Here is a 26,581-nt window from a genome sequence, read left to right as displayed (position 1 = left end):
GAAGGTCCTCGGGGGGTCCAATGCGCTCCTGCCAGATAGTCGGCGATGTCACGTGGTCGTTCACCCTGCTGTGGACGCGGCGCGTCGATGGCGAACCCACGCAGTCCCATCCGTCGATACTGGCAGCGGCGGTAGGTGTGGCCAGCTTCTCCGCAGTGGTAGCAGAGTGGACGATGGTCGGGGGCGCGCCAAACGTCGGTCTTCCTCGGCGTGTATCGCTGGCCGGTTGGCGGGCGGTATGGCGTCGGTGGTGGCGGCGGTGGTGCCTGGCGGCGGAACTGCTGGGGCGGCGCGGCGTCATGACGCGGGCGAGGAGGGGGGGCGTTGCGTTGGGCTGCAGCAGCATAACTCATTGCTTGAAGCTGCGGCGGTGCCGGCTGAGGAACACCCAGTGACTCTTTGATTTCCTCGCGGACAATGTCTGCGATGGAATCCACTTGAGGCTGCGGCGAAGGTAACAGCTTGCGCAACTCCTCCCGCACGATCGCTCGGATGGTTTCGCGCAAGTCGTCGGTGGCTAGTGAGTGCACTTCGGTATATGTTGCAGACAGCGGAGAGCGGTTGTACTGTTTCGTCCGCATGTCCAATGTCTTTTCAATAGTCGTAGCCTCGGTGAGGAATTCGGCGACCGTCGTGGGCGGGTTGCGGACAAGTCCCGCGAAAAGTTCTTGTTTGACACCCCGCATGAGCAGGCGAACTTTTTTGTCTTCCGCCATCGCAGCGTCGGCCTGACGGAAAAGTCGAGTCATCTCTTCCGTGAAGATGGTGACGTTTTCGTTTGGCAGCTGCACCCGGGTCTCCAGCAAAGCAGCGGCCTTTTCCTTGCGGACGATGCTCGCGAAGGTATTGAGGAACGTCGTCCGAAAGAGGTCCCAGGATTGAAGGCTCGATTCATGGTTCTCGAACCACGTCTTCGCGGCGTCTTCTAAGTAGAAGTAGACGTGGCGCAGCTTCTCTTCAGTGTCCCAGTGGTTGAAGGCGGCGACTCGCTCGTACGTCTCCAGCCAGCTCTCCGGGTCTTCAAAAGACGATCCACGGAAAGTTGGTGGCTCCCTTGGCTGTTGCATTACTACCGTTGTAGGTGGCAGTTGGTCTGTCATCGTCTCGGCGGTAGATGTGACGGTCTTCGGCTGCCTGGCGTTTTCGGGAAGGAGCCCGTACTCTGGTTGTAGTCCCTTCTGCCGGCGGCTGGTTCGAGGATCCGGGTTGACCTTATAGTCGTCTTCTTCGCGGTTTGGGCTTGGGTCAGCGCTCCGCGGTGGCGTCCGGATCATGAAGCAGCACCTCCACCAGATGTCACGTGGTCGTGACGTCGACGAAGACAGCAGTCGGCGTTTGCAGAATGAAACTGTTTATTTGGGCCGAACTTGTGGCCGGGAAAATGAGAACTAGAACTACAGCAATACACGCTGTACAATGATAGCGGCGAACAGGGCGTCGTCCGTCGATCAACTGACAAGCGGTCACGCGCGTCGGCTTTTATACAGGCGCTATCGAACTTTCCAGCAATATCGCTGGTGGCGGCGTTATCTCTAGACAAAGCTGGAACATTCGCGTGCGGGGCGCAATCTTAACAAACCGATCTACTACAATCGCGACGCTTCTAGAACACTACTTCGCGGACAGCGTCGAGCGTTGATAACCGTCCCTGCCGGTCAAACCCGAATACATCAAAACAAGACAAGAAGTGGGCGTGGCAATATTAAGAAATAACTGAGGCCATCCATGCTGGATGCCGCAGGAATTTCCTTTTTTACTAAGAGATCGACAAGTCCTAATGTCTATTATCATTCAATATTACTTTGTGATAGCTCTAAATTTAAGATCAGTCATTCATTATAACTACACCTTCTAAGGACTCGTGTCTGTCCTCAGTCATGGTAAATACTTAATGTTAGCTATCTCTTTAGCACTTTAACATTCTGTTGACTGCTGTCTATGTTAGTATCCTTGGAATTCATATCTTACATCTACTCCAAAAAAACGATTGCATGTGGGTTTTCCAAAGTCTTAATGTAGTTATTTGCAAAGAAGTCATGAGGTCTGTATCACAACCAACATGTTCTTGTGTCGACTTGATGTCGAGCGTTGATAACCGTCCCTGCCGGTCAAACCCGAATACATCAAAACAAGACAAGAAGTGGGCGTGGCAATATTAAGAAATAACTGAGGCCATCCATGCTGGATGCCGCAGGAATTTCCTTTTTTACTAAGAGATCGACAAGTCCTAATGTCTATTATCATTCAATATTACTTTGTGATAGCTCTAAATTTAAGATCAGTCATTCATTATAACTACACCTTCTAAGGACTCGTGTCTGTCCTCAGTCATGGTAAATACTTAATGTTAGCTATCTCTTTAGCACTTTAACATTCTGTTGACTGCTGTCTATGTTAGTATCCTTGGAATTCATATCTTACATCTACTCCAAAAAAACGATTGCATGTGGTTTTTCCAAAGTCTTAATGTAGTTATTTGCAAAGAAGTCATGAGGTCTGTATCACAACCAACATGTTCTTGTGTCGAAGTTGAGCACTATTTCCATGTTTTTAACAACTTTAACAATTTGAATACACAAATGCGAGTACATGTGTCATCATGTTATTCGAAACCTTTTAACTGACTTTGGCCACATTTCTTAATTTTGTAATTGGAATAGATGCTACCAATCCTGTTCTATGATATTGTCATTAACATACCACCTTTCGTTAATGAACATGGAACACTGTTGTAGCACTTCAGCTTCACTTAATGTTTGTCATGTCTCGCCCTTTAAGTCCAAAAAACGGCAGGAAGGGGAAGATCGAAGCTGGCGATGAAAAAAATCCGTAAACAGGGTGTGCGTGTTCGAGGCAGACATTTCGACAAGTGCACTCGTCTTCTTCAAGCCTTGAGGAAGACAAGTCCACTTGTAGAAATGTCGGCTCGAGCACCCACCCCCTGTTTACGGATTTTTTTCATCGCCCTGTAAGTGCAATTTATCTGTCTGGTAAAAATTTATTATTTGCGGAATGTTAATTTCATTACGGTCTGTGCCCTTCTTCCTTCTGCATCTTTGTTCCTGGTGCCCTCTCCAGCGTTTCTTGGGGATTGATTAGATATTTTCTTTCCATTTTATACTCATGCGTTAGTTGCATCCACATTCTGTACATCTAAGCATTTTTGGAATTTTTTTTAATAGCCTATCATTATCATGTTTTAGCTTTTCATTCTCATCTTGCATACAAGCACCCGATGTATGAATTAAGTATTCAACAAAATGCTCACTTACTTAATTATGTTTTGTCAGGCTAAATAAATTACGATGTGTTGTGAATATTGTCACGTGATCACGACGGTGAACAAGGAAGAAGTCGGGCTGTTGGAGACGCAACTTTTTATTGGGCGAACTCGTACCCAGGAAATGAAGTGACAGTACAAGCAGTACACACTGTACACTGATAGTGGCAATTACAGTCGTTGGCCGTTGGTTAGCTGATCAGCTGTAAGGCACATCAGCATTTATACATGTGACGTCGAAGATGCCCGTGTTATCGCTGGTGGCCACGTTAGTTCCAGAATGAACTCGTGTTCACGTTGTGAGCGTAATCTAATATGAAGAGTATAAAATAATCAAGAAGGTTCCCAGACATTCCAGCTTGGCCTGCACAAGGCAGTGGTTACATGTGTAATGAGTTGGTTAGATAAAAATAGAAAAAGAAGTGCACATGGCAATATTATGCATTCTACATATTTCAATGCATGCACTCAAAGTATATGAAGTCATAACATTTTTTAGTGAGACGAGCAACAGATGAAGGTCTTGTTCCTCTTCCAAGCACTTCCGATCGAGCACTTCGGCTTTTCTGAATATTCAGAAAATGTGTTTAAACAAACACAAAAAACTGGTCTGAAATCGAAGTGGTTATGTTTCAAGTTAACAGTTCTATTGGATACATATGATATTGGAGCTTAAGTTTACTTAAGATAAATGTCAATTAACTGGTGGTATTACTAATGAAATTTGATTCGGTGAGTTCATTGCCAGAGCAGGCACTTTCCTTGTGAGCATCTCGGGGTGCCTCGATGGCAACGTTTTTTCATGCCTAGGGAGGAACGCTGGCATCAAGGCACCCTAGAGCAGCTGGGACCGTTGCGGCACCTGGTGGAGCAGATCTCTACCACGTGCTTCTTTCTACATGGCCTCCAGCTAGATTCGCTTCGGCTGCGCAACGAAACACAAAGTTAACCCAATTAAGGAATACACCAGGGCACACGAATGCTGAGGTGTGAGCGCTGCGCCATTACCAGACAACTATGTCAAGGATTACGTTCGCCTCCAGTTTTTAACAGTAGAGCTGTTAAAGCCATGGCGAAACTGCGGCTTCGTCCACACAGAGCTGGGCAGCTGTGCACCACAGAAAGCGGGTACGTGCCAAGCAGCTCCTACTGTAGCATATATAGCCATGCATAGCAAGTAGTGGAAAAGGGAAGTGAGGGTAAGAAGGAAGGAAAGGAGAAGGAGGAGAGAGGGTAATGCATTGCATAGCCTCTTGTAGTATAGTTTAGCAAGAGGATGGGAAAGGGAAGTGCATGTGAGAGGGACTCATGATAGGCTGCAAAGGAGGGAAAGGAGGAAGTGAGAGGGTAAACAATAGCATAACCATGTACAGTATAATATAGCAAGTGGTGGGAAAGAGTATTTGCGAAGCAGTGCCTAGCACAGCATAGCCATGCATATAGTATACCAAAGGGGTGGGAAAGGGAAGTGAGGGTAAGGAGTAAAGGAAAGGATAAGGCGCAGCCTTGTATTGTATAGCAAGGGGGTGGCAAATGGAAGTGAGGAGAAGGGGAGAGAGTAAAGCATAGCATAGACTTGTATGGTATAGCAAGTGGTTGGAAAGGGAAGTGAGGGTGCAGAGGAAGGGAAAGGCCAAGAGCTCCACTGTTTCCTCAGTCTTTGCACCACTAGTGCGTAGCTGCCTCAGTTTTAAATGCGAATGCATTTCTTAGTCGGGCTATGTAAGGCATCCGACGTTGTCCGCGCGCCTCTCCGCTCTCACTCCCTCTCCCATAGCAACAGCTGCGGGCGCGCGCGCTTTGGCGCGCTTATCCTCGCCCCTAGCAGCCGGAGCAGGTGGTGCGGGCGGAGTAGTGGAGAGGAGGAGCGCGCTCTGGCGTGTGAGGGCGCTCGCATCGTGGGAGCTCGGCGGAGCTCCCGCGTGTGTGGAGAGAGGGTAGGTACAGTGCTTCGCCGCTCCTTCTCTCGCCGTTCGCTCTCTCTCCTCTCTGCGCCACCGCCTCAATGCAGTGCGTTTGAACCGCGTTTGTGCTGCCTTGGCACAGCCTGAAAACAGCGCGTTCTAAACGCGTTTGTGCTGCATTGAAGGCGGTGGCAACATCCCTGAGGTGATTACGAACGCACGTAGGAAGCGTTCGTTGAAAGAGGCGCGCAAAAGGGAGACACTTGAGAGCGTCGATGTGTCCAGCTTTACGCCATTAAAATTACTACGCCGTGTACTCTCGGCGCAAGAAATGCATTCGCATTTCCTCACGATTCCCTTCGGGGAGGTGGGGGCATTTTTTACGTAGCCCTGACGGAGAACCGTGGTAACCTTGACTATGGACAAGCTATGAATCTCAGTAGAAGCTCTTACCGCGGTGCGTGCCGAGTGAGCAGATGCGTTATGCAAGTAAAGGGGTATTCAGACGGGGGAGGAATGCTCGGGGGAGACGGGGGGGTTGCGGATCACGTGACCACGACGTCACGGATTAGCGAGTGGGCGTGACCCCCCCGCGCCTCCTCGGAGGAGACGGGGACGTTTTCCCCGAAAGGACAAACAATCCCCCGGCGGTGGGGGATGTGGCGGAATTTCTGGCTCTTGTTTGGCCACATTGTTGCACTTGCTCCTGCAGAGAGCGGCAGTGGGTGTCCAGTCTGCAGTTGGGGTCATCTGTAGCTGGGGTCATCGTCGTCGGCAGCTGGTGAAACGGGCGGTACAAGCCACAGGAGTAGTCTGGTAACACTGGTCTCCCCCTCCGTTCGCCCCGTCCGTGTGAGTGGGGGGCATTTGTGGCGACTTCTCCTCGCGAGTTGACGTCACTAGGCTCCGCCTTTACCCCCCGAGCATTTCTCCTCCGTCTGAATACCCCTTAAAGCGCAAAATGTTGGTCATGACCCCCTTCAGGTTTCTTTTGCCCGTGGCCTCCGCGATTGCCGTAGCAATCTCGGAGGCTGCGGTTTTGCATTTGGTTGTACCCAACGTTTTTAAATTGTTGGTTGTACCGGTTGTACCCCGCAAAAGTGGACGGAAGACAACCATCAAGAGACCATTTGAGGATGCTGCAAGTGACGTCATCCGCTTGGGGCGCTAGCGGCGACCGTTAGCGAGGGAAATACAGTTTACGCTACCGAGATACGCTACAGAGAAGGACAGCGTTGAAATCAGCAAGGGGCTGAGACAGGGATGTCCTTTGTCCCCGCTGGAAAAAGCGCTAGAAGGTAGCAACATTGGATTTAATTTGTCGCACGAACAGTTCGGCACGATTACAGAACACTGTAGGCACGTACGATGGTTGAGCTAGAGTGTACTAGATACACTCTAGTTGAGCAGAAGCTTCCAGGTCTATTTTATGCTGATGATATTGTCTTATTTGCGGACAGTCAAGATGATATACATATGCGACTGGCAGATATATGCGGAAGGGAATGTGAGGCCAAAAAATACCGAGGGTAAGCGAGTACAAGTACCTCGGAGTATGGGTAAATGAGGGGGACAGATACATGGAGGTACAAGAGAAAGCATCGGTAGCAAAGGGGAAGAGGAATTCTGCAATTATGAAGCACAGAGCTTTATGGGGATACAATAGGTAAGGTACGAGGTGCTTCGAGGGCTGTGGAAGGGTGTCATGGTCCCGGGGCTTACATTTGGGAACTCAGTGGTGTGCATGAAGTCAGAGGTACAATCAGGAATGGATGTAAATCAAAGGACGGTGGGCCGCCTCGCGTTGGGCGCTCACGGGAAGACGACAAATGAGGCTGTAAAGGGTGATATGGGATGGACAGGCTTTGAAGTGAGGGAAGCTCAGAGCAAAATGAGATTCGAAGAGAGGCTGAGGAAAATGAGGAAGAGTAGATGGGCAGAGAAGGTTTTCAGGTATTTGTATAGAAAAAGCGTTGACACGCAGTGGAGAAAAAGAACTAGGAGGCTCACCAGTAAATATACGGCTAGCAGTGTGGGCAATATGGCAACAAGGAGCATTAAGCGGAAGGTCAGAGAGGCGGAGAGGACTTATTGGATGGTAGCGATGGAAAAGAAGCCGGTTCTGAGTAACTACCGAAAAGGAAAAAACGAAATGAGGAGGAGGTTTTGTGATAATTCAAGGGGAAGCGCTTTGCTGTTTGAAGCAAGGTCGGGCTGCCTTAGAACGCGTGTTATAAAGCGAGATTCAGTAACGAAGAAGAACAATCTACATGCTATACGGGGGAACTAAGGAAACGATGGAACATGTACTGATTGAATGTGGCGATATTCTGAAGCCTTGGGTTTTAGGGACAACAATAGAAAGCTGAACACGTCCGCGATAGAAATAAGTAAGAGACGGTTAGAGTATTGGTGGCAGAAAAGTAGAGATAAAGTACAAAAATAAATAATGGGGAAAAATAAGGTCATTCTGCCTTAAGAAGCAGAGAGATGGACCGTGAATTTATATTTTTTTGGTATAATAACATAGATTTAATCAATGTAGATGAGGTATTAAGCAAACTTGAAACAAGGAAGGGTTTTTTTTTCTTTTTTTTTTTTCGAGCCATCCATCCCGAGGGACCGCGCACGAGAGGGACCTTACTTTTTTTACTCTAGTACACTGTATCCTTCAAGGAGGTTTAAATAAATTTTATTTTAACCTCCTTGGTAAATATTGGTAACCTTACCATGGATTTAGTCAGAAACTCTATGGATCTAGTACACTCTACCAACTCTACCATGGAGTGCACTTTACGACTTTACCGCCGCGCGGTCCGTGGTTGGTGGCGCGCTCCTTTCAAAGCTGCGAGTAGCTGCGAGAGGTTGTGCGCGCGACCCGTGTGGATGCAGCGACGGTACCTGGGTGAAATGCGGCTGAGTGCCTACGCGCGTGACCTCCGGGGTCCGGCAAAACTTCGCTACGAACATAAGGTTCACCTTTGCGGCGGCATCGACCCGTTCGACTTCAGCAGCGATGAAGCTGTGTGTGACGTGAAGTATTATCCTCGCATCGAGCTCACGGACACTAAGGACTACCTTGTTCACGGCACAAGCTTTGCAACAAGGGGTCGTCGTCGGAAACGTGAGTGGTGCTCGTGCTTCACATTCCCCTTGCTCAGTGCTCGGACGAATTATTTTTGTCGCCGCGGTAATGTTGGTTCATAAGTTCTCTTTGTGCGGAAGGGCTTCACCGTTTGCAAGCACCTTTGGGGTGATACAAGTGGCATAGTTCGTGCTTGAGCCCAAGCCCCTTACGATCGAAAATGATCTTTGCTGCAGGGTCCAACGACGCGCGTCGAGTAGTTGCGCGTCCAGAGATCACCTACGGTCTCGATTGATTGAATCCTAGCCGATCGACCAAAAGCGGCCGTGTGCTCGCATTCCATCCGGACCTCAACAGGTTACGGTGTCCTAGGAACACGAGAGAACTAGCGATCGTGATTCGAAACGAGTGCGGTTAAGAAAAAATATTTTTTTTTTCATCTGAAAAACTGTTAAAACTAAGGGTATCACTGTCGCGTTCGACTCTTAAAAGCGAAGTTTAAGGGTCCCCAATTTTTCTAGTTTTGTCCCAATGCTACTTTGTTGTTTGCTGTTGTTATTTGAATAACACAGTGGCCACCTGCTAACGTTGACTGATGTTGCGCCGCTTTTTCAGGTTCGACACTCGCAGGCAGTCTCCGATAAGCCATTGGAAGCCTGGCTGCTTAAAAAAGAAGATGGAGAAATCTTGAATGCACATTGCATTTGCAAGGCAGGCTTCGGGGAGGCATGTTCGCACGTTGCAGCCCTATTTTATGTAGAGGTTTTTCAATTGATGCGTCGGGGAGCCACTCCGCTCTTCATCGCTGTGTGACGTCTTTCGTGTGCTTGCATTGGTTTACAATAAATTAGGTATGGAAAAAAAGCCGACATCAGACACGTTCTCGTCACCAGGCTTCTTTTTCGTAGTTGTAGCAACCAAATACGGCACAGTTCACAATTGTTGGACCTCAAGAATCTTGCACGGATGCGCACTCGTGATCACGTTCATGTGACTGCTTGCCGGGTGAGGGGGACCACAAAGATGGACGCGCTGCCTTTTCGACGCTGGCGCCATCTCGTGGGCCACGCCCCTGTGCAACCCTCCTATACACAAGAAGCGAGAGATGAAGGGAGAGAGCAACTGAAAAGGCGAAAATCGCCGGGGTCATTCGTCCCTGATAAAGCGAGCTTTGTACTACTGATCATAAGATACATAGCTAAGTAAATTGATCGTGTACGTACTTCATCGCTTTGGCATTACGTATGTACCCAAATTTAATGCATTTAGGCGCTAGAGAACGGACGTCTGAGGGCATGCCTCAAATTCGATGTCGATGCAAACTTCTTTTGCATTGTGCCCGCAGTTCCCTTTGATGAGCTTCCTACTTTTTTGAAGCATAGATTGGCGCAAAAAGCTTTCCAGGTCCTTGATTTTCAGGCAACTACGCCTGGACACCAACGAAAGAAGGGGGGGTTCTGTTGTGGCCTATGCACATTCGCTTACAAACGGCTCTCTTCGTACTACCCAGTTAGCGCCAGGGCTGCGATGAGGGCGCTGGTGGCGGTGTTTTTCGCAGCGCCACCTGGGCAGAGTCTGACGTCTATCAAACTGACTGCGATAGTGGAGTGCGGAGCGCGCCCGCTCAAGCCTCGAAGAGGAGGGCACTTCCTCGGCAGTTAGTCGCAGTGTCCTTCTTGCTGTCTCGATACATGTGGAGGGTCTTCTTGGAGAGCATGGCTGATTGCCACATTTCTCTCTCTGCATGACATACAAGGACCCGAACGTCTCTAGCGGTCTCTTGCGAGGGTCCCATTTCGACATAGTCCAGGAGGCCTCACTTTCACCTCAGAAACGCCTCTCGACCTCCATTGAGTTCGGATGCCCTTTAGGTACACATATCGAAACAGCCTGCGTGCCCACCTGTTGTCGTTCATAGTCCGCAGCCGACATTCCAAGGAGACCTTGCTTCTGGCCTCTCGAACTTCAAACAAGGACCATCCGACATCCCCCCACCATCTGTAGCAACAATGCCTCTGGTGGTCGGCACTGGCTGTGCCTCGGTGGTCTTTCTCTTCAGCGATGCAACTTGTCTGGACACTTGCGAGGATATCTCTGGAGGGCGGCATTCGCTGTGCCGTAGTGGTCGTTGCACTTTCAGCAGAAAATTTCTTCGCCGCAGTTTGGCGCACTGGTCTTCATCCACGTTTGCATGCTGGCTAGGCAAACACTTGCACAACGAAAAATGTGTGCAGGTTCGGACAGGCTCTGGAGCGTGGTGGCGATTCGACATTGCAGCGTTTGCGATGCTGTTACCGCAATCTGCAGTTCTGTGGTAACTAGGACAAAATGTGGTCGCACTGGTGGTTCCGTACCGCATCCATTTGAGTGAGCGCCACCATAGGTGCACCCTGCGCCGAAGTCGGTAAAGTTTTCCAAAGGTATCTCACTGCTTCGGTCACACTGGTTGCCGTCCACCGAGGCGGCAAGAGTGGCTTCGTGGTGATCCGCTTGGCATTCACCAGGGGTCTGAAGAGAGTGCTTGCTATCATAGGCATGCACAGGGTTCCCCTTCGGGGTGGGGGGGGGAGTTCATCGCAGCGCCCCCCCTTCCTAAGAGCACCCACAGGCAACCGCCGAGGCCACGCAAGTGTGCCTCAAGCCAAGCGTGGAGGGTGGCTGGTGCATGGCATCGATGCAATGCCGTGTGTTGAGCTCCAGTGTGCACAAGAGCTGTAAGACGGCCGATTCAGACAACGTGGACTAGCTGTACCGCTAAGAGTTACGGCGGTTAATAGTGTGTGGCTTGATGTTGTGAACGTGGTGATGGAAAGTCGATCCGGACCTCCGACACTTCGTGGGGGATCCTCACTCTTTAATGGCGGTGAAAACGAGCTGGGTCCGGTGTTCGGGAGAGGGCGGGCTGCCCAGCACGCCTGTCGATGAGCTGCGGTGTGCAGTTGCAGCCTCGAGGAGGCGCCGCTCCTTGGTTCCGTCCTCCGTATGCGTCTCGTTCAACATGTGGCTGCCATGGAAAATGCGGCCGAAAACAGCGATGGGCTCGGCATTCCATTCTAGTCAGGAATGTTGCTTGATGCCTTCGTATTTATGCCATGCCTCGGTACCACCACGAAGGCGGTCGATGGCCACCAGCCATTTTCGATTGGCGGGCCGAGCCTCTACCTTAATAATGATCTATCGGCACATATGTGCCGACACTTCATTATTAATGCAGATGCTCGGACCAATATTCTGCAGGGGCACCTGCAGTTTGCAGGGGTTGGGTGTGTTGCGTCACCACGGACCCGAGCAAATGGGGTTCGGACACACCCATACCTTTCTTTTTCATCGCTGTACATTGTCAAAACACACCGAAAGAAATCCGTTCACTTGCCTTGGATTTAGACCTCTGTAGCACCTTTGCAGAGACCACTACCGTGTGTTTGATGGCAGAACTGTCAGATTTGCCTTATTGTGTTGCAACAAAATACAGGATATTTTTCTCTGGCATGTATATTAAATCGTCAAGCTAAGGCTTTAAGGCACAGAATATTTGCTTTAAACAGCCCCTAACCAAACGAAAAAGCATTTTATGCGCTTAGCATAGGCAATTTGATTCTGCTTAATTGTTCCATGGCTTCATTGCCCATGGGACTAAGTGGCACTCTGAGACGCATAAGCACCTTTTGACAGCTTGAACTATCAAGGGTTGCCAATAAGAGAAATTTTGTGCCCATGGATGAGCTTGCGGCTGTTGACGGAACATCATTTATCTCTAACTCTACCTCATAAGCCTTGCTCATTCGTTGGCTCCATGCCTACGATGAAGTCACTGGCGCCGTGCTATGTTGCCGATGTGGGCGTAGTCATGACAACAGACTACACCTACTCGTTTGTGCGGCAGAAGACAGAGAGGCCAAGCGAGAAACTGAAACCAGCTGATGTGGTTGTTTTATCCTCTGTAACTTCATTATTGCACCACGTATTTACGAACATCTTGTGGCGGCATGTTCACATCATACAAGTGCACAGTAATCACAAATTTTCATGTAGATTGATATCATAAATGTAGCGTGGTTGTTTACTGGCAGTTTAAGGGCCTCGTAATGCACGTGCTTTGTCTTCCACTGGGTTCTGTCCTTGTCAGATCACCGTAATATTGAATCTTACACTGCCATCAGACCCAGCACCATCTTTAATCACCTGATTTGTAGCAACATGACGTTATCTTTTAGCAATTGCAGTTGCCAGTTGTTATATTTTGCATCATGATGTTACGTTTCATTCCATGAGTATGTGACGTGAAGAGTACTGCAGCACCATCTTTCTTTGTAGCCTTGCCAAGTATGTTTTAGACTTTAGCCACAGATGTGTAGCTCAGTATTTAAGTCTGATTTCAGAAAATCGCTCTCGTAAAAGATGCATGGTTAGTGCGCATGTCACAAGAAAAATATTTTTCTTAGTGTACCGATACTTGTGTAAGCACTCTGATCACCAATAACCACCATAAAATAACAAACCGGTTTTAATATAAGCATGCCTAGCTTACAAATGGAAGTCACTTCTTAAATGCATTTTGTGTAGCAGCATGGCCTGCTTTGCTTCTGAAATTGTTCACAGTTGCTAATATCTTATTCCGCTCTTTCTCTCCTTAAGTACATGTCACCAAATATCAAAGGACTCTGAGGCCACATTGACTTATGTCACGTTATGAACATCTGCTTTCTATCTTTCTTTGGATATTTCACGTTGCTTTTTATGTATGGTCATATTTTATTATCATATCGCATCATTGCAACTGATGCTCTGAGTGCGTTTCTTTCACAAACTATGATTTCATCTTTATCTGTCATGCTCATATATTTGTAATCTCTCGGTTCTAGCACGTTCAGTTTCTGCAACCTCTTTCTAACTACTCTGCTTTTTAGGTTCTGAGAGAGTGCAGTTGATTGCTCTTAAAAGTTGAAATATTGCAGGCATTATTTATGATTAATACAAGTGTATGATTAAAAAAGTTACTGAAAAGTGGTCTTTGATTCTGATGGTTAGTATTAAAGTTCTACCTTCTTATGCTTTTCTTGATATTTATTGCCCTTTAAAATATGCATCCCCTTGCTCTTGGAGTCTTAGCACTCAGGAAATAAGTGCTTATTTTGTTCTGCATTGTGTGTTTCTGACTATCATACACTCTTGTTTACTGTACTATTTAGGGCATTCTCATGTGTATAGAGGGATGTTGAAAAATATTAAGATATTGTGGCATTTGTACTGGGCAAGAAATTACCTTTGCTATCCAAGTAGCAATGTGTTTCATTAACTTGGTCCTTTAACAATAGCATATATATGCGTGTGTTGAGCCAATGTGAAATGTTGACCACTGTGCGTTGTTCCTGAATACGCCATAAAGCCATTTACATGACATTGAAAGAATCTGTGTCAGTCAGTGTTGGTCTCTCTTAATTGTTTTTACATTTTGTTACTATGGATGCAGTGGCTGTATTTCAATGAGGGTGAAGTACAAAAACACTCGTGTACTTGTGTTTATGTACGCATTGGAAAAATCCTAGGTGGTTCCAAACAAATCCAAATTTTTGTACTTCGGCCCGGTTCATGACAGTAGTGTGGTGTTGCCACGTAAGACCCTTAAACTTGAATTCATTTTCTGTTCAAATGAAAGGCAGTACTTGAGTAACCGGTCTTGTAACCTTTCTGTGTGCAGCCTCTGATCTATCACCCAGCCAGCGACCACGGATGCTGAGAAGCCGCATCGGGGATGCCGCCACTGTTGCGACTTGTGCAGCTATGAGACTGATTATTCGACACACATTAAGGGACACGTCACGGTTCATACAGACGAACGTCCGTATAAGTGCCACCTGTGCCTCGAAAGCTTCTCACATAAGACCACATTGAACGGTCACCTGCACACCCACACAGGAGAGCGACCGTATAAGTGCCTTTCATGCGCCCAGACGTTTAGGCAGAGGGGACACCTCAGAAAACACGTGTGTGCATGCACGCCATTGATCATATTAACGTAATTTCTACTGTACAAGCTTTTTTTGGTAAAGGCACATTTTTCAGGTTATTACAGAGCACAGTGGTGTTACTGGGTTACATAGGACAGCATCAGACCTCATTGTCACTAGAGCATTTATATGCATGTAGCAGAATGTAGCGAGAATGTTTCATTATTTTTTATTGCTTCGTTAACGTGTTCTTCACTAACCGTTCGAATATTTTGTATGTAATAAGGTCAATGAAAACCCTTGAGGGGTATTTGTACACATGAGCGACGAAGACAGCACCGTTTCACCACCAAGCTGTGTAGGCATTACATTTTGTAATAATATTGGGAGTCTGATTTGGGAATTTACATACATGTGCTTTATGGTTCGTGGCATTCCGGAGCATTGGGTACAAGCATTATTGCAATTGCAGTTATTGGGACACTCCTAGTGCAATCTTGTCATTGGTGTAGCGAGTTCATCTAAAGTACGAATGCGATACAATCCTCCCATGATCCACACTCGGGGTGGGATCTTGAAGAAAGGCTTTTAAGAGTTCACTCAGCCATCACACTTCCGAGTGGGGAATGGAAGGCAGGGTGTCTACCGACCGGGAAAACCGGGAAAACCGGGAATTCTCAGGGATTTTGGGTAGTCTGGAAATTCTCAGGGAAATTGTGCTCCCATCAGGGAAAATCCACAGTAACTTTATTGAAAGGCAACGAAAGTCGCGGTAGCACTGGCTCGATATTTTGTGAACGCATTTTTCAAATCAAACGGCCGCTGCGGCTGCGGGGAAGTGGCGCACCTCGATGCTGTCATCGCCTTCGGAGTGGTGGAGTGGGAGAGAATCAGGCTAATGCGCGGCATGCGGGAACCATGAACCACGACACATCGTATCGCGCAATGTTGTCAGGGTGTTCTGTGACTACGCGGTGTAGTTCTGTATTCTTTCTCGCGCGTGCTGTGCGTTAGGTGGTGTTTTTGTTATCGCCGCATGTCAAGTAACAAGCATGATTAGTTGTAGAAGCGGTAGCAGTAGATGTAACGAGCTTGAGTTATCTTGCAAGCGATCGGTTCAGGAAGCGGATGTCTTCGACAAGGCTGGTATCTGGCAAGCCATCCCGATCAGCGAGAAAAAAGACGACGCTTGTTGGCTGTTATCGGAGAGCTCACTCGCTCGGATCCCAAGCTTCAAATATGCTATTTAGGACTCCGTGAAGAATAGAATAAATTTCCAGGCAAGAGCTAGCGTAACTCACTGCAAGTGAAAGCTTTTTTTTTCTTTTTTTCCCGATGAGGGCACATGCTGAAACAAGTTTTAGGCAGTCAACCGATATTTTGGGGGGCTGCAGCTCGCAATTACCAGCCACACCACGTGGATGTTTGCTACAAAGCCGAATTACAAAACTTTTCAGAGCCAAGGCATAGCGGCGACCGAAATTCGCGACACCAGCACGGGTCCCACTGGCTCGATTCGGCGCGCGATGTCGGAAAACAGTAACGTTTCCACCATAATCGGATGTGCCGTAATTCAGGCTGTTACCGTGCTTTCATGAGATCTTAGCCCGCAGCTATATTGCTTTTTTTTTTTTTTGCGAAAGCAATTGTACAGACACTCCGACGCGAATTTTATGCCTTCGCCATGATCTTCCTTATCAAGTCCAAATCGCGATTACATCACCCGCGCGTCGTATGCTCCATGCGCGAGTGAAAGCGCGCGAGCGCTGCCGACGAACGGGGACCGTCTCGTTCGCGCGATGGGCACATGGAGATAGGAGCCAGCGGGTTGGGGGGGGTGGGGGGCTGCGTAAGTCCGACAGGAAGCGCGTACTTTGTACCAGCGGGCGTGGTCGCGTGTGCCGCGGTATCTCTAGTGGGGATCAGCAGACGTCTCATACCTTTGCAGGTGTTGTGCTCTAATTGCAAAACTTCCGTTGAAGCCATAGCAGTGGCGGATTCAGGGGGGGGGGTGCGTAGCGGCGATCGCCCCCCCCCCCCCCCTTAAGCCAGTCCCCGCCCCCTCCCTTCAGTGCCTGTCGTCCACCTCCTTTGTCAGGCTGCCTGTTGAGTTTGCCCCCTTTTTCAGGTTGCTTTGCCTGCCACTGCCCAAAAGGGGTAAAGAGAATCTTGTCCCTGCTCTCTACCTCTCTCATCGCTCTACCTTTTCCTGCTTCCCTATGCACATTTACAACGAAGGCTTCTTACGCACCGCCATTTCCCCCTCTGGGCTGTTGTAAATATGCGTGACCCACCAAAATGCACTGCTGAGCGGGGGCTTCAGCCTTTGTACCCCCCCCCCGCCCCCATTAGGTACCTGAAGCCGCTCCTGAGCCATAGATAGGGCACTTCTCTCAGTGCAGTGGCTGCGTTTTCTGAAGGAGCGAGCTGCCAGCCTATATTCATATAAAATTCCTCTTTGTTGCTATCGGATTTATTGTTTTGCTCTCGCGGTGAAACTGTGACTCTTTTTTCTAACGTGGGATGGTTTTCGATGTTTTGCGTTCGTGGAGAGCAAATGGTTCGGCTGGGCAACATGGTAGCAAAGGCGTTGCATTGCTCTGGGCAACGCGCGAGGATTTGATAACAACCCGCATTTTTTTCGTATATACATGTGCCACTCGGCAAGGCATTTAACTGTGATTGCTGCACTTCACGGTCAACAAAATTGATTTTTTTTTCACGCAAAAAATAAAAAAGTTTTTTCATGTTGCCATATTAGTTGAGCATTCTTGTGGCATTTTCAGTTTAAGATTAATCCTTCAGTAACTATGCCTTGCATGAAAGGTCGAATTTCAGTTTAACGAAGTTTCGATATAACGAAGTGAGTTGCCGCTTTTACCAACTTCGCTATATTGAGGTTTAACTGTTCTATGTACTATTCAAATGGAATTAAGTCGTTTTTATTTTCTAACGTGCGTATTAGAGAGTGACATCACCGAGCGATATGGTCTCTACCCATCTTGACATAAAACGAAGTTCTGCTTCACTCAGGGAATTTTAGCAAAAACGCTCAGGGAAAACCTGGAAAACTCAGAGAATTTAGAAAAGTCAACTCGGTAGACACCCTGGGAAGGGCGTGTTTTGTATGAAGGGAGGAAAGCTATGATCACGGCTGCGCAGGGCAGGGTGCAGGCAAACAAATGCGCAGCATATGACAATGGGGTTGAGAATAATCAAGCATCATTTTAAAACTGTTTCTTCCCACCACAACAACCTTCATGCAAGGCAGTGCGTGCAGCCAACTTTGCAAACAATATGTGCCCATTCCAAGGGCTGCACTAGTGAAGATTGCTGGTCGTTTCATGTGCCCTTCACGAAGACCGTCTGATCTCTGTGTGCAGCTTGCGATATCTCAGAAAAGCGAGATTCTCTGCTATGCATTTGCTCATTTCTCTTCATCCTCTTCATCATGTGACTATTGTGGAAGCCAGTCTTCGCAGCTATTGAGTGATGTCCATGTTTGTTTTTCTGTGCAAGAACCAGCCAAGCTGATTAATTGAATTAGTACGGAAATGATTTCTGCAATGTATAGGTCCAGTAAACCTCTAACCCATACTTTGTGTGCGACCTTAATAGATTGCTGCTTCTATTAATGCTTTGCGTTTCCGTTAAAACAGTGTTTTTTTTTTTTTATGCTCTCATTTGTTGAACTTCAGGATAGCTTCACAGAAGGTTCCAGTGCAACCTAACAACCTGTGCGGTTGTATTTAAATGTAGGTGAGGCCACCTGTATTGAATACTGCAGGAATTCTTTGTTTTACTACAATCGCTGCAAGATGTAGTATCTGTAACCATGTTGTGTGCATTTGATAGAACTAATTCGTTAACTATACCATTTGAGACATTATGTCGGTATACTCAGTTATAGTAAATGCCTATTGTTAATCTCTCACTAAAACATTTTCTTCACTTTGTTAACATATTTGAAATAATGTTTACATGCAAAAGGTTCATACATGTGAAGTTTCATGTTACATGTAAATGGTTCAGCGTACATGTTCACTAAAAAAGCGTGATTGCATGTGGTATTTCCTTTTTTTTCATGTTTCAATTTAGTTTTTTTTGTGGGAAAGCTGTTTGCTGATCGGATTTCCAACATGGATGCCTTGGTAATTGTACTGCAGCCAAGCATTACTATTAAGTTTTTAAGAACAATAAAAAGTGTGCCTACACAAATGTGAGCTCTGATTTTCTTATGCTAATAGAATATTTTTCTTCTGCCTTGTCCATTTCATTTGCATTTGTGATTGGAATAGATGCCACCAATACTCTTCTATGATTTTGTAATGAACAGATTGCCTTTTGTTAATGAGCACATTGGACTACTGTCATATAACTTCAGGTTCCCTTAATGTTTGTCTTATGTCTCGCTCTCAAAGTTAAATTTAACTATCTAGTTAATATTTGCCCATTTATTCGTGAAATAGTGCTTTTTTTTCCGACTGTCTTTGTTACTTCTATATTTGTGACTGGTTCCTTCTGTTTTGTTGCTTGCCAAATGATATGTAATCTTTCCTCATTTCACACTCGCACTTTTGTCACCTCTATGTTATGTACATGCAAGCTTTCTTCAAGCTCATCTTTTTTTTATTTCCTATTATTATGGTATAGCTTTTTCGTTGTCTTCTTGCACACAAACAGTTAGCACCAATGAAGCATTTAACAATTTGCATGCTGGCCAGGCAAACACTTGCGCAATGAAGAATGCGTGTGAGCTCCGGCAGGCTCTGGAGTGTGGTTGCGCTTCGACATTGCGTCTGCCATGCTGTTACTGCAATCCGCAGTTCTGTGGTAACTAGGATAAAATGTGGTCGCGCTGGTGGTTCCACACCGCATCCGTTTCCGTGAACGCCACCATAAGTGCGCCCTACGCCGAAGTCGGTAAAGTCTTCCAAAGGTATCTTGCTGCTTCAGTCACACTGGTCACTGTGGCCAGTTATATTTGATGTCATGATTTTGCGTTTCATTCCATGAGTATGCGACATGAAAAGTACTACCGCACCATCTTGCTGTGTAGCCTTGCTAAGTATGTTTTAGACTTTAGGCACTCATGTGTAGCTCAGCATTGAAGTCTGATTTCAGAAAATAGCTCATGTAAAAGGTGCATGGCTAGAATGCGTGAGATAAAGAAACTTTTATTATTTCTTTTTTTTACTGATACATGTGTAGTAAGTACTCTGAACACAAATAACCGCCATAAAATCACAATCCGGTTTTAATATAAGCATGCGTAGCTTACAAACGTAATTCACTTCTTAAATGCATTTTGTATAGCAGCAGGGCCTGCTTTACTTCTGACATTGATCACTGTTGCTAATATCTTATTCCCCTCTTTATCTCCTTAGGTACATGCCACCGAATATCAGAGGACTCTGAGGCCACTTGGATTTATTATGTCACATCATGAACTCCTGCTTTCTATATCTTTTTTGAAGATTTCATATAGTTCTTTATTTATGGCCGTATTTTATTATCACATATCACATCATTGCAACTGATGCTCTGAGTGCTTTTCTTTCCCACAATATGATTTCATCTTATCTGTGATCTCTCGGTTTTAGCACATTCACGTCAACCTCTTTTTAATGACTGTGCTTTTTAGGTTCTCCAAGAGAGTGGAGTTGATTGCTCTTAAAAGTTGAAATAGTGCAGGCATTATTTATGATTAATACAAGTGTATGATTAGAAAAGTTACTGAAAAGTGCTCTTTGGTTCTGATGGTTAGTATTAAAGTTCTACCTTTTTATGCTTTTCTTAATATTTAGTGCCCTTTAACATATTCATCCCCTTGCTCTAGGAACCTTAGCACTGAGGAAATAAGTGCTTATTTTGTTCTACATTGTGTGTTTCTGACTATTATACACTCTTGTTTACTGTACTATTTAGGGCATTCTCATATGCATAAAGGCATAATAAAAAATTTTATGATATTGAGGCAAGAGTACTGGGCAAGAAATTATAGTTGTAATCCAAGTAGCAATGTTTTCATTAACTTGGTCCTTTAACAATAGCATATATATGTGTGCGTAGAGCTAATGTGAGATGTTGAACAGCGTGCTTTGTTCCTAAATATGCTATGAAGGCATTTACATGACAGTGAAAGAGTCTGTGTCAGTCAGTGTTAGTCTCTTTTAATTTTTTTTTTACATTTTATTACTACGAATGCAGTGGCTGTATTTCGATAAGGGTCATATACAAAAACACTTGTGTACTTGTGTTTATGTACGCATTGGAAAAATCCTAGGTGGTTCCAAACAAATCCAAATTTTTGTACTTCGGCCCGGTTCATGACAGTAGTGTGGAGTTGCCACGTAAAACCCTTGAACTTGAATTCATTTTCTGTTCAAATGAAAGGCAGTACTTGAGTAACCGGTCTTGTAACCTTTTCTGTGTGCAGATTCAGGGTCATTCGCCCAGCCAGAGAGCGGGGATACTGAGAAGCCGCATCAGGGACGCCGCCACCGTTGTGACTTTTGCAGCTACGAGACTGATTATTTCGCCCACATTAAGCAACACGTGAGGATGCATACGGGCGAGCGGCCATTTAAATGCCACCTGTGTCTTCAAGGCTTCACACAAATGACCGCATTGAAGGATCACCTGCGCACCCACACAGGAGAGCGACCGTATAAGTGTCACCTGTGCCCCCAAGGCTTCTCGCAAAAGACCACATTGAACAATCACCTGCGCACCCACACAGGCGAGCGACCACACAAGTGCCACCTCTGCCCCCAGAGCTTCTCACTGAAGGGCTCATTGAAAGAGCATGTGCGCATCCACACTGGCGAACGACCATATCAGTGCCCTTCGTGCGCCCAGACGTTTAGGCAGGGGTCACACCTCAGAAAACATTTGCGTGTGCATGAGCGCCAGTGATGCTATGGAATTTCTCCTGTACGAGCTTTTTTTGTTAGAGGGGTCATGTTATTTACTAAGATCACTGAAAGACTTAGTATCTATAACCATGTGATATTACTTTGTGTTTTCAGTGCATTTAGGAGAACTAATTCATTAACCATACCTTTTGAGGAGTTTATATCAGTATACTCTGTCATAGTAAATGCCTAATATTAATTTCTCATTAAAACATTTGCTTCACTTTGTTAACATTCTTGAATAAAATGTTACATACAAAGGGTTCATACATTTGAAGTTACTTGATACATGTAACTGGTTCAGCATACATGTTCACTTAAAAAAAAAAAACCGTGATTGCATGTTTTTTTTTTCTTTTTTTCACAATTTAGTTTTTCGTAGGAAAGTTGTGTGTGCTGATCAGAACAAACGTGAATGCCTCCGTAATTGTGCTAGAACTAAGCATGACTTACAAATTTTTAAGAACATTAAGTGTGCATATACAAATGTGAGCTCTGATTTTCCTATGCTAATGGAATATTCTTCTTTTGCCCTGGCCATTTCGTTTGAACTTGTAATTGGACAAAATGGCTGACTGGGCTAGTTGGTGATTCATTCTGCTTGCTTGAAATGCGAGCGCTTAACGTAGACAAGGACGTAAAGAAATAACACATGGACAGGCGCTTACTACCAACTGAAGGTTTAATGGGGAAAAAGAGACATATATACAGTGACAGATAAAAGTTTCGTAAGCATATCCGATAAGAGTACACCACAAACAAACCATAAAAAAAGTGATAATAACATTTCGAAAACCCACTTTACCATACAGCAATTCTTAACACCTACGGCATCTGCCACTGTCAAGAGACTCAAGCTCCCTATCAGACAGAGCTATTGACGGTTTGCTCACGCAAGTCGAGCCGCCACGCGCTATGTTTGCAGCCTCAACGATAATCCTTGTGCGCTCATCTTTGTGCCTATCAACCACAGCTGTGCTATCAAATTGAACTTCGCATCCACACATGCTGACATGTTGGGCCCGACTGAAGTTCCTCCATTCTTTGTTAAATTGTAAATTTTTTATGGATCCCAGTCCTTACATAACCCTTTCTGAGACTAGGAAAACCAGTCATTCCAATTCCCTCACACTCTCCCCTTATGTTGCCAGATCTAAACTCTTTAAATATTCTTTTTTTCCCCGTACCATAGAAGAATGGAACCTGGTACCTTTTGATCATCTGGACTCGGCTGAATCAATACAGAATTACTTCCTCACTATTTCCTAATTATTTTTTATTTAGAGTTGTATTTATCTTTACCTGACTTGTTTATGATACTCAGTTGTGCATTGTAAGTGTATTTATGTTGTACCCTGCCCCTCCTGCATGGGCCACATGGCCTGCAGTATTTTGTAAATAAAAAAAACCATCGTTGCCATTGCGAACGTTGCACGCATGCTCACGCAGTCTGTCGTTAAGACATCTTCCGGTTTGTCCAATATAACAGGCGCCGCATGAAAGCGGGATTTTGTAGACTACATTGTTAATGCAATTGACAAACCGAGTTCTGTGCTTTGTTTTGCACAGTTGCCTCTTGTGTCTAGCAGCACACGTCAACCTAGCCAGCTGAGAAAGCTTGTGAGGTGCAGAGGAAACTACACGCACTCCCATGCGTTGCCCAACCTTTTTCAAGCGGTGGGTGATCTGATGCATGTATGGAACAACAGCTATTTTTTCTTTTTCATGGTTGCTGTTAGCTCGTCTTTCTGCACTATTTCTTGCGCCATCTTTAGCCCTCCGTTTTCTACGGATGCCTTCCGCCACGGAAACCAAAACTGGCTCAGGATAACCAGCTACCTTAAGCCTAGCGACCTGATTGTGGAAGCTGGCTTCAATCGAATGAACACAAGAACGGTCCATTGCATTACTAAAACAGGTATTTACAATGCCTCTTTTGACAAGTTTGCTATGAGCAGATGTGCATCTCGGTGCATCTAGGAAGGACTTGACGTGCTTCAACGCGGTAAGCCTGTCAGTGGCCATCTGCCTCTAAGCCGAACCATAGACTTTCTAGTGGACAATGCTCTATGTGCGGTGCCTTCAGATAAAGAGGGAGGATTTGCAGTGCTTCAGAAAAGCCAGTTTCTCGAAAAAGCGCAGTGCGAACTTAGTTCTGTGTTTGATAATGTTACCGATATCGATTTGCGAAAGGTGAAAGCAAGAGCAAAAGACCTTTGTCAAGAACTTAATTTGCTAGGTTTGGTAAAGAAAATAGATAAGTCTGATAGACAGTCACTACACATATTTTTTTCAGCTAAGACGCATAAGCCGGAGGTACCTTTTAGGGTTATTGTATCCGAGTGTGCTTCTTGGCAAAAGGCTGTAGGAATGTTTTTGCAAAAAAAGCTGAAAGTTCTCACTCTTAATGACCCATTTTTAATCAAGAAGTCAGAAGAAGTAATAGAGTTTTTCAGACAGCAGTGTCAAAGTGGTCTCATGGCATTTTCCATTGATTAAAAGATCTTTACTATTCTTTACCTCATGATGCACTGTTCACTTGTATTGAAGAATGTATTGACAAGTTCGGTGAAGTTTCATTTCAGAAGAGCACGGGAATGAGTGCGCGTGGTTTCATAGACTTATTGCGCATGTACCTCAGGTCCACATATGCGGAGTGGAATGACAATGTGTATCTGCAGAAAAAGGGCGTGTCAATTGGGTCGTGTCTGGCTCCGCTTTTGAACGATTTGTTATTGGCAAAGTTGGACAGGGCGGTTGATGAAGAATTAAAGAGCACTGCAGTGACGAAAATGTTTAGGTTTGTTGATGATTTTTTTAGTCATAGTAAAGTGTGATCCGCAAGGTTTTGTGTCTCAAGCCAGAGGAGTGCTGTCCCTCTTTATGAAACACCTGGATCCGCTCGAGTTGACTCATGAAATGCCAGAGAACTCATCCATCAGGTTTCTTGGCCTCCGGCTTACGTTTAGAGCCGAACATACATGCTGGGCGTATGAGCCGCGCGCAGGTAAACCGCTGTTGCCGTACACATCTGCTCATAGCAAACTTGTCAAAAGAGGCATTGTAAATACCTGTTTCAGTAATGCAATGGACCGTTCTTGTGTTCATTCGATTGAAGCCAGCTTCTACAATCGGGTTGCTAGGCTTAAGGTAGCTGGTTATCCTGAGCCAGTTTTGGTTTCTGTGGCGGAAGGCATCCATAGAAAACGGAGGGCTAAAGATGGCGCAAGAAATAGCGCAGAAAGGCGAGCTAACAGCAACCATGAAAAAGAAAAAATAGCTGTTGTTCCATACATGCATCAGATCACCCACCGCTTGAAAAAGGTTGGGCAACGCATGGGAGTGCGTGTAGTTTCCTCTGCACCTCAGAAGCTTTCTCAGCTGGCTAGGTTGACGTGTGCTGCTAGACACAAGAGGCAACTGTGCAAAACAAAGCACAGAACTCGGTTTGTCAATCGCATTAACATTGTAGTCTACAAAATCCCGCTTTCATGCGGCGCCTGTTATATTGGACAAACCGGAAGATGTCTTAACGACAGACTGCGTGAGCATGCGTGCAACGTTCGCAATGGCAACGATGGTTTTCTGGCCCAACATGTCAGCATGTGTGGATGCGAAGTTCAATTTGATAGCACAGCTGTGGTTGATAGGCACAAAGATGAGCGCACAAGGATTATCGTTGAGGCTGCAAACATAGCGCGTGGCGGCTCGACTTGCGTGAGCAAACCGTCAATAGCTCTGTCTGATAGGGAGCTTGAGTCTCTTGACAGTGGCAGATGCCGTAGGTGTTAAGAATTGCTGTATGGTAAAGTGGGTTTTTTCGAAATGTTATTATCACTTTTTTTATGGTTTGTTTGTGGTGTACTCTTATCGGATATGCTTACGAAACTTTTATCTGTCACTGTATATATGTCTCTTTTTCCCCATTAAACCTTCAGTCGATAGTAAGCGCCTGTCCGTGTGTTATTTCTTTACGTCCTTGTCTACGTTAAGCGCTCGCATTTCAAGCAAGCAGATTGTATTTGGAATAGATGCCACCAATCCATTTGTGTGATTTTGTAATTAACAGATTGCCTTTTTTTAATGAACACATTCTACTACTGTCATATAACTTTACGTTCACTTAAAGGGGTCATGAACCACTTTTCCAAGTAAAGATCTAATGACCTCAGTATCGGAGTTTACTGCCTCCCGAATCGCTTGCCGCAAAAATTTCTCAAATCTGTCTAGAACGAGCGGAGTTACGGGGTTTGGCGCACACTCTCAGCACTTTCTTTCTTTTCTCGTCCCGACGAGCGCACTGGAAGCTACGCAGGGAGGGATGGCACGGGCGAAGGAAGTTATGTCAGTGCGTGTCATGAAATTGCGATCACTCTCCCGCTGTGATTGGTGTGCGCGAGTGTGGCTACCGTCTAAAGTTAGCAGATTGAGAAGTGCGACGCTGGCAAGTGGTGGCACTCCGTGGTAAGAAGCACATCTCATCCGAACGCCGCTCTCGATTTATGTCCGCTATCGGCCAATGAGGATGCGATGTCTCTTGGGATGCGGAGAAGCAGATACGCAACGTCAACCGGCAGACGCCCCACCCACTGACGGGAGTGAGAACCGACCCCTGTTTGAAAAGAGGGCGCCTGAGAAAACGGCAACTTCGCGCTCCGCTTGTAGCCTTTACGCAGCACGCACGACTGCAATATTTGGCTGAGAAGTTCATAACCATGTCAGCTTTCCGCAGGATGTGTTTTTTCAGCGAGCCCAAGGGGTGCTTCATGACCCCTTTAATGTTTGTCTTATGTCTCACTCTCTAAGTTCAATTTTAACTATCTGGTTAATATTTACCCATTCATTCGTGGAATGGTGCTTTTTGTTTCTGGCTGCCTTCCTTACCTCTAAATTTACAGCTGGTGCCTTCTGTATAGTTGCTTGCCAAATGATGATATGTAGTCTTTTCTCATTTCACGCTCACACTTTTGTTACCTCTATGTTCTGTACATGCAAGCTTTCTTGGAGCTAGCTTTTTTTTCCTCTTTCTTATGCTTTAGCTTTTTATTGTCCTCTTGCACACAAGCCCTTTGCACCAATTAAGCATTTAACAATTTGTCACCTGATTATTCCTCTCGGTACGTTTCGTAGCACCAAATAGTTTACCGTGCCTAGTGAATATTTTGTAATCCTGGTACTTCAGTCCTTGGACTAAAGGTATCTAAGATGTTCAGCATATTATGCCTAGTGTTGCATTTGAAGTTGAGCGATCTAATATGCTGAATTATTTGTTACTGCCATAGAATGTGGTTTCATCGGTGTATTATCATCGCTAATAATAATTGAAAAATGGCCTGTGATTCTGCTAGATGTGTTTGAAAATTCTCTTTTTACAGTTTTCTTCGTTTTATCGTTTTTTAAATATAGGCATCCCCCTCAGTTTTCAGTTTTAGTGCAGAAGAGATTAT

General features: G+C 45.8%; 1 protein-coding gene across 1 annotated transcript; it reads left to right on the top strand.

Moving 5' to 3' along the window:
• Positions 1-8,070: 8,070 nt before the first annotated feature.
• On the top strand, positions 8,071-21,267 carry LOC119374946 (zinc finger protein 596-like). The gene is made up of 2 exons (XM_049411100.1): positions 8,071-8,308; positions 20,657-21,267. The coding sequence occupies exons 1-2, from the start codon at positions 8,071-8,073 to the stop codon at positions 21,133-21,135; spliced, it is 717 nt and encodes a 238-aa protein (XP_049267057.1). The 3' UTR covers positions 21,136-21,267.
• The last annotated feature ends 5,314 nt before the right edge of the window (positions 21,268-26,581 follow it).

This window comes from Rhipicephalus sanguineus, chromosome 11 (assembly GCF_013339695.2).
Source record: "Rhipicephalus sanguineus isolate Rsan-2018 chromosome 11, BIME_Rsan_1.4, whole genome shotgun sequence".
Classification (NCBI taxonomy): Eukaryota; Metazoa; Arthropoda; class Arachnida; order Ixodida; family Ixodidae; genus Rhipicephalus; species Rhipicephalus sanguineus.
This window is presented reverse-complemented; position numbering and strand designations above follow the sequence as displayed.